The 8,974-nt window shown below is 44.4% G+C and overlaps 1 protein-coding gene across 2 annotated transcripts; it reads left to right on the plus strand.

Annotated features, from left to right (window-relative positions):
* Nucleotides 1–288: 288 nt before the first annotated feature.
* Nucleotides 289–8,639, plus strand: ADGRF4 (adhesion G protein-coupled receptor F4). Of its 2 annotated transcripts, XM_058836902.1 has the most exons (8): nucleotides 289–366; nucleotides 757–793; nucleotides 914–1,074; nucleotides 2,071–2,343; nucleotides 3,053–4,417; nucleotides 5,288–5,329; nucleotides 5,409–5,468; nucleotides 7,688–8,639. In XM_058836902.1, the coding sequence occupies exons 1-8, from the start codon at nucleotides 289–291 to the stop codon at nucleotides 7,691–7,693; spliced, it is 2,022 nt and encodes a 673-aa protein (XP_058692885.1). In that variant the 3' UTR covers nucleotides 7,694–8,639. The 2 variants fall into 2 exon arrangements, with proteins under 2 accessions (XP_058692885.1, XP_058692884.1); XM_058836901.1 differs by having other exon boundaries at nucleotides 5,409–8,639.
* Nucleotides 8,640–8,974: the final 335 nt, after the last annotated feature.

Below are 8,974 nucleotides of genomic sequence, written 5' to 3' on the forward strand. Positions count from 1 at the left end.
AATAAGCTCCCCAGCTTACAGTTTAGAGTAAATTATTAATGCAGTAACATCCAGTGTCGAAAAGATTTTTTTATTTTTAAGAAAGGGTTCACAAGTCATTCTCAGTAAAGGTAATGAATTATGAATGCCCAAAAATCACCTTGCAAGCCCAGTAAGGACAGTCTCTGGCATAGGTTTAGCTGGTTTTTTTACTAGTAGGTAATCAGACTGTGTTCAAAAAGTGGAAACAGAGATGTCTAAACTTCTTTAACATCTTTCTTCCAGGAGGAAATCAGCAAATGAGTGGTGATGGATGTGAGGGTGATCCACTGCCTGCTCCTTTGGGCTGCACACTTCTTCCTGGCCATGTCACACAGCACTCCCAGGGTAAGTTTCACTAGACCAGGCTCCTCAAAACCCCATCAAGTGACCTTGAACACTTCCAGGGATGGGGCAGCCACAGCCTCTCTGGACAGCCTTGTGGCATTGTCTCACCATCTTCATCATAAACAACTTCCTCATCTGAGATCTCATCTGAGATCCTGTGCACGAGCTCACAGTGTCACTTCAGTAGCAGGGTCCAACTGAAGGCTTCATATGTAGTGGCAGACCTGAGTAGAGAGTTCTCAGCTGGTCTGTATGAGCAAAGGGCCACAAAATCTGCATTCTGAACATCAAAAGGACTATTTTCCTCTTGAAACCCTTTCTGATTTGTACCAAGGAGTCATCTTTTACTTATGTAAACATTCACTCTACGTTCCACTTCTTATTTTTCAGGTTCTCAGTAACAAATCAAAGACTGGTGATGAGCAAGGTACAGTGCCTTGGTTAATGCTTTGTGAGATGTTATCGATACTTTACACCCCTGATACATCACAGACCATGGTATGCTGTCTTTCACCTTCTAACAGTGTCTGCTTGGTTTATTTTCCAGATGCCTGTATAAATCTCATTCCCTGCCAAGATAATGGAGCAATTTGTATTCAGCCTTGCTCTCCCTCCTTCCACGGGGAGACAAGTTTTGTCTGTGAAGACAGAAAGTGGCAGCTGTTGTCAGATGCTTGTGCAAGCCTGGATGTTCAGTCCCTTTTTCAGGTGAGGATGCTGTTGTGCACCTACTTTGGGCTGTGCTTTTAACTTCTTGCAAAGACAGACCCTTTTTCTGTCTGCTTTCAGTCTTGAGCAAAGGGAGATGAGATCCTAAAACACAGAGTAACAAGCTTTGATAACAGGCTCTGACTTCATGGAATCAAAGAATTGTTTAGGTTGGAAAAGGCCTCTAAGATCATTGAGTGAAACCATTAGCCCAGCACCACCATTTCACTGCTGAACCACAACCTCAAGTGCCACCTCCACACCTGTCCAGGGACTGTGATTCCACCACTTCCCTGGGCAGCCTGTTCCAACACCTGACCACCCTTTCAGAAATTTTTCCTAATATCCAATCTAAATCTCCCTTGGTGTGTCTTGACACCATGGCCTCTTGTCCTATCACTTGTTACCTGTGAGAAGAGCCTGACCCCACCTCACTATTACCTCGTTTCAGGTAGTTGTAAAGAGTGATAAGGCCCCCCCTTGAGCCTCCTTTTTTCCAGGCAAAACATTGCCAGATCCCTCAGCCACTCCTCATCAGACATTGCTCTAATTATTTCACAATCTTGAATCAGGTGATAGGAAATAAATTTGGGAGATTCTTGTGTGGAAACAGAATTCAGAAATGAAGTTGCCTTGTTCACTTGCCTGGTGTTCCTCACCAGTGGATCTAAACCGAGATAAGAACACAGCAGGATGAAACTGAGGAAAGAACAACACCAATGTGTGTAATAATCAGATTATTTATGACAAATTCACCTCAGCTGCAAGATCCTTATTCATGTCACTTCAAGAATAAGATACTGCATTTAGTTCTCGCCCCTTCCTTCATGTGTGTAGTGTAACCATGATATTCTTCTCAGGTCAGCTCTGGTCCTGAGATTCAGTCCATCTGGCACCTTCTCTGCACACCCAGGGCTGCATCTCTTGCCTAGTTGTAGCTGTGGATTAATTTTCATTCTTTTCACTGATTGTCTCAAACCTATTTCTTCCCTCCAGAGGATATCCCAAAGTGAACTCCTCCCATGCTCTGCAGGACATGGTGCTGGAGCACATCTTCCTTTTGGAGGAGGAAAGCTAGGGCATGGGAAGCCTGGAGAAGGAGCAAAGCATTTTGGTGCTGGGAATCAGAGCTGCCAAGCTGATTTTTCTTGCATCATCCCAGATATCCTGTCTTCACCAGCCATCCCAGGAAACATTGCTGATATAGTGGAATTGCTAAAGATGATTTCCCTGCTGCTATCAGAGAATGTCACTAGAGGAAAAATGCAGGTATTTACTTTTATTGGCTTTGGAGGTGCTTCTGAGCTTTATGGAGCATCCACACGTATTTTGTCCTTATGGCCACTGTCCAATGAAGTGGTGGCTGCAAGTCACATGGAGATCACCTGGAAAGAGTTTCTAGAGTGGGATATCTTGTCAGAGAAACTTTTTGACTTATTCATGTGTGATGAAAATAGACTGTGGAATTAAATTTCTTTACAAACAAAGGTTTCCAGGAACTGCTGTTATAGGCATGGGATAACAGTACAAGGAAGAATTAATTTCTAAAGTATGACACTATAGGGAAGGCAACCTTGGAGATGCTGACCTGCAGCTGTGTTGTCATGTGTTGTACAACAACAGCCAAGATCTTTCCCTGATGAACTCAGAAATCAGAGAGTGGGGGAAGAAATACAGGGAGTGTGATAAAAACCAGACCTGCATTGTGGGTCAGCATCTGGAATAGTACTAGGGTGTCCTTTTTGCGTTATATTTACTTCTCCAATCACCTTTTGATGTAGGATATGAAGAGGATGGGACAATTCTAGTAATGAGATGTTTGGGTTTGATTGGGATGGATCATGGGAACATATTCATTGTCAAAGGATTATTCTTTTATATAAATCACATGAATTTTTTGGGGGCATTGCCAGAAGAATAATATTTGGTTTCTTGTAACATAAAAATAAATAAATTCTATTTTGCTTGTTTGTTTCAGAGCTACAGCAGGATAGCAAACCATATTCTGAACAGCTCCGTCATTTCCAACTGGGCTTTTGTAAAGGACAGAAATGCTGGCTCAATATTACTGGACTCAGTGAATTTATTTGCTGGGAAACTTCTTCTAAGGAATGAGTCAGAAAGTATCCAGGAGCCCTTCATCGCTACCAAAGGCTACAGCATACACAGAAACGCTTCTGGAAGGAGCTTCGACTTTTCCATGGAGTTCAACAGCACAGGCAACATCACTGGGAACGTGGTGATTCCAGAAGAAGAGCTTCTGAGGTTACCCAGGGCTTCCAAAGCCATCAGCGTTGCATTTCCAACGCTCGGAGCCATCCTAGAGACCAACCAGCTGGACCCTGCTTTTGTGAACGGGATGGTGCTGTCGGTGTTGCTGCCAGAGGAGCTCCAGAACGTTTTGCTCACCTTTGAGAAGCTGAACAAGCTGGAGCAGGTGGGGGCTCAGTGCGTGGGGTGGCACTCGGCCGAGCGGCGCTGGGATCCCAGGGCGTGCCGGCTGCGCGCGCACAGCGTCACCGTCGTGGTTTGCGTCTGCGCCCACCAGCGCCGCACCTACAGGTCCTTCTCCATCCTGATGGCCCCGGCCGCGCCACGGAGCTTGGTGCTGGATTACATCACACGGGTGGGCCTGGGCCTGTCCATTTTCAGCCTGGTCCTCTGCCTTGTCATCGAGGCCGTGGTCTGGCACCACGTCACAAAAACTGAAATAACCTACATGCGCCACTTCTGCTTGGTCAACATCGCAGCCTCGCTTCTTGTCGCTGATGTCCTGTTCATCCTGGCAGCCATTGTGCACAATACAGCTCTAAACTACCAGCTGTGTGTGGCAGCCACTTTTTTCCTTCACTTTTTCTATCTTGCCCTGTTTTTTTGGATGTTTACCCTGGGCCTCTTGATTCTCTATGGATTATTGTTAATTTTTTTTAAGGTAACAAGATCTGTATTCCTGGCTGCAGCATTCTCTATTGGATATGGATGTCCCTTGGTCATATCTGTCCTCACTGTTGCTATTACTGAACCAAAAAACGGGTATTTAAGGCCTGGAGCCTGCTGGCTCAATTGGTATGAGACAAAAGCACTTTTGGCCTTTGTTGTACCTGCCCTGAGCATCATTGTAATGAATCTCATTGTGGTGGTCGTGGTTGTGGTGAAGACTGGGAGATCCTCCGTTGGAGAAGGCTGCAAGTCACAAGACTTGAGCAGCATGATCCGAGTCAGCAAAAACGTTGCCCTTCTGACACCTCTGCTGGGGCTCACCTGGGGGTTTGGACTGGCGACGATCATCGACAGCCGCTCTCTGGCCTTCCACGTCGTGTTTGCACTGCTGAACGCCTTCCAGGTAAACTCTGGGACACTGGGAGTAGTGTGTGTGCTCAGACCTTGGGCCTGGCATAAAGGTACCAGATCAAAGGGGAAATGGTGTTGTGTGTGAAAAGCAGGATCTCAGCTTTCCCTTCCACTCGGTGCTTTCCTGCACACGAGACATCCCGGGTTGGTGTTTTAGGTGCAGGTGGGTAATGGAACAAACTGGTCTGCTTGGAAGTGGAACGAAGAATTAATCCCATGATTAATTTCTGTTAAATGTAAAATACACCAGTTCATGTCCATCACTACAAATCTGATCCCCATCAATTAACAATTGCACAGAAAAATTCTCCCTTCCAGTGTAGATGACAATGGCACAGGCTTCCCAGAGTAGCTGTGGCTGTCCCATCCTGGGAACGTTCAAGACCAGGCTGGATGGGGTTCTGAGTAACCTGGTGCAGTGGAAGGTGTCCCTGCCCAGGGCAGGGGGTTGGAACTGAATGTCCTTTAAGGTCAATTCCAACCCAAACCATTCCATTCCATGATTCCATGGTTTTGATTAACTCATCAGCATAAACACCAGTGTTACCTGATGCCCTGCTGCACACCCAGTCTGCCTTAGCTCTCCCTGGCTCAGGCTGCACTGAGTGGGCTGAGACAGCCCTGTGTGTTATATGGTGTGTTACCCATCAGTCCAGTCCATAGTCAGGAGGAACATAGGCTATATCCATTCCTGATGTTCCCAGAGAGCCCTTGTGACCTGGGTGGATAAAACCATTTTGTGCATTGCTGTTACCCGAATCATAAGTGATGAGATCTCTCCTTAATGAAAAGACATCTAAAAACACTTAAGAAATATCATGTGGTTATGTTGGCTTTGTTAACTGGTTTTGCAATTTCTTAGGGATTCTTCATCCTGTTGTTTGGGACACTTCTGGACAGAAAGGTACTTATTCTGGATTATATGAACATTTTTTACACCTTGAGAAACTGGTCCCTTTAATATTTTTTATTTAAATCTGCAGACAAGAGAAGCCTTAAGGATTAACTGCCTTTCATCAAGGCGTACGTGGGGTCTAGAAAAGGTAAAGTTTATTTATTTTCCTGTTAATGGCTAATTTACCAATTTACAAACCTTATTTGTATGTCAGAAGCAGGGAACCATCCACTGCATTTTACAGCATATAACATTTTTCACATGTAAATCCTTGCTGAAGGACATACAGGTATCTCAAAAGTCTGCTCAGGGTATTAAGCTTCTAAATATCAGAAGTGGCAATCGATAGATTTTTGTGACTCCCACATAACCTTCTGCTGTGGTTACAAAGTCAAAAGTGGTATTTTCATCTAATCTCTTCACCTGCAGATGTCAAAGCCCTTTAGGCAGACAGTGCCAGCAACTTTTTCCCCCCATATGTGAATTAGATTTACTTTAAGGTCACTGAATAAGGAAGGAATGGAATTAGGAATCAGAATTCCCAATATAATGACCTGTTTGCTGCCTTCACAAAAACATGGATCTGTATGCCAGCAGGGCTGCTTTAGGATGTCAGAGAGTTCTTCTGCTTTCATCTGGGGGTGGAAACCACTCAGAGCCCAGACAGTGTGTTTGGTGCTAATTGATGTGCACTCATGAGAGCGTGAGGTTCTTTTAAATATCAGAGCAATTCATTAAAAGCAATATTTCAACCGTAAGGAAACAAACCATGTTTTAGCAGCTTCCTGCAAAAACTTTGGCAGAATTGTTGACATCACTGAGTTGGTGTTTCCTACCTCTACTGCAAAATTTCTGGCTGTTGTCCTTGGATTTCTTTTGGTACCAAGGCTTTAGTGGTTTCACACAATATTTATAAAAGGGAGTGCCCTTTAGATGTCTCAAGAATTACCTGCAGTGTTTTTTCTGTCTGCCAAAAGAAACTGTGTCAGTCCAGCTTGGACATGGGAAAAATAATTTTTTTTCCAGTCTATTTCTCAGTTATGATCCTTGTATTGAAAGCTGTGGAGGGCTTCCAGTGACTGTGTGTTCAAATGTATGTGGTTTATGAGGGGAAAATAGAAGGATTAAGGCAACTATTTCTCCTCTCTGAAACCAGCATTTGGGTCATTTGGGGCAGAAGAGACTGTGCAACTTTGAAATTACAATTCTTTTATTGATCCAGGAAGATCCAATAAAGGTATTTCACATCTTGTCAGGCGTTAGGTCATGGTTGAAAGTTTGAAAGTTAAAATTCTCTCAAGACACCTTCAGTATAATAGTCTGGAAACAACAGATGGAAATGTCACTAATCCCATGACTCAGCAGCATTTGATAAAAATATTGAGTGATCTCACTGGGCAAAACTTGATGTGGAAACCATGGCTGCGTGTGCCTTGGAATTTGGGTCGATGTTGTCACTCACCTGGGTGGAAGAAACCACGTGTAGGTGTTTACTGTGGCATAACACAGGGGAAAGATGTGAGTCATCCACTTTTGTAAACTTGGGTGTAAACATGGAGTTTGACTCATTAGAGCTGGAGAAGTTTGTCACACCTGATTGTTTAAAAAAAAATTAAAAAAAAGTATTGTTTCAGAGAATTTCAGAATCAGGATTGTTTAGGTTGGAAAAGACCTTTCAGGTTGAGTCCCACCAAGACTTGGCTGCCAGCACTGCCAAACCCATCACTAAACCACGTCCCCAATGGTCACATCTATGTGACTTTTAAATACCTCCAGGGACTCCACCACTGCCCTGGGCAGCCTGTTCCAATGGTTGACAACTGTTTGGTGAAGGAATTATTCCTAATATCCAATCCAAATCCCCCTGGCACGAGGTGAGGCCATTTTCTTTTGTCCTGTTGCTTGGTGCATGAGAAGAGAGCCTGACCCTCACCTGGCTGTCCCCTCCTGTCAGGGAGTTGTGCAGAGCCAGAAGGTCCCTCCTGAGCCTCCTTTGCTCCAGGCTGAGCTTCCCCAGCTCCTCCCTCAGCTGCTCCTCATCAGAGCTGTGCTCCAGACCCTTCCCCAGCTCCGTTCCCTTCTCTGGACACGCTCCAGCCCCTCAATGTCCCGCCTGGATTGAGGAGCCCAAAATGGGACTGTGTATCCAGAGGTTTAATGGTCAATGTAAAACACTGGAAGAGTTATGCAGGCTCTTGCTTCAGGTCTCTGAGTTTCCCCAGACCTGCAGGAGCCTTTCCTGTGGGTCACATTTTAAGGTGACCATCTTGTGTTTGTCACAGGATGCTGAGGCAGCTCCTGTTTGAAATGGACCCTCCACCTCCAGAGATGATTCTTGTAATCTGACCTGATTGTTTTCCCTCCTAGTCCTAGCAGTGGACTGTTGTCTTCAGTGGATCTGACCAGTGAGAAGAAAAGGAGCACTTCTTGCAGAGAGGTGCTGGTTTGAGGGGAGCAGAAGAGCCTGCCCAGCTCAGAGCATGGACAGCACTGTCCTGGAGCACAACCACGGGAAGCATCGTGAAAAGCAGAAGAGAAAAGGCCCTGAACCTGCTGTCAGGAGCAGGAAACCATCAGTGTTGCTGCAGCCCTTGGAAGAAACATGCTGAAACAAAAAGCTTGTTTCTCACCTTTGTGAAAACTGCTGTGAGGAGAGTTTGTCCTCATTTCCCATTTCAGTGCTTCAATTTCTTTCTTATTTTCTTTTTCCTTCCTTTTATTTTTGTCAGTGAAGTAAGGAGCTGTACAGTATGTGGAGCTGTTGTAAAATTATTTAATTTTTCATGTGATGTACAAATGTTGAGCATTATCTAGCTGATTTTGGCTGTCTTTTGAGTAAAACTGATCCTATTTGTTGCTACTGTATTCATCATTTCCATTTGTCTTTCCAGACTGATGGACAACTCTGCATTGTAGCTGTTCTCTCCCTCCCAATATTTGTTGTCTCCCTCTCAGTTCTTGTGTGTCAGAGGAACTGTACAAAGCCCTTTTCTGATCTGTCCAGACAGAATTTTCATTCTTTTTCCTGTTCTGCAAGACAATGACAGAGATGAACAAGATGAACAAGAAAGAGGACACTGCAAATTATCAGTTTCCCCCTTTAGATGTGGGAAAGCAAGCAGAGCTGAATCAGATGGATGGACAATTCCTGTGCAGTGTCCTAACAAAGGAGATTGTTTCTCCATGTCAGATGGGGTATCTGGTTTAAGTAGAAAATCTGTCCTTGTTCTGAGAAGCCCTTTCTAATGAGGGCTTTGATAGAAGCATTATTGCCTCTTGTCAGGATAAAGTCATGGTTTCAAATGAAAATAAAGTTGAAATTTTGTCACTGTTTCTAACAAGTAGTACTTATCCTTCTCTACCAAAAACCTAGACAAATGCCCTCAGTATTGCCTCAGGTCAGAAGTCACTTAAACCAAAGTGGCTTCACATACATTTGAAATATAGAAGATTTAAGCAAAATAACACAGTTTAAGGTCATGAGCAAGCCTTTACTGAGGAGGGAGAAAAATGCCCCAGCATGGGAAAACCCACAGCCAGATGTTCTGATGGGAGGAGCTGAGGAGGGTCTGGAGGGAAGAGCAGTGCTTGTTTAATTGACAACATAGAGACAAAACCTGGTGGTTAAAAAGGGGTTCTAGGAGTTTTATTCTG

This window comes from Poecile atricapillus, chromosome 3 (assembly GCF_030490865.1).
Source record: "Poecile atricapillus isolate bPoeAtr1 chromosome 3, bPoeAtr1.hap1, whole genome shotgun sequence".
Lineage (NCBI taxonomy): Eukaryota > Metazoa > Chordata > Aves > Passeriformes > Paridae > Poecile > Poecile atricapillus.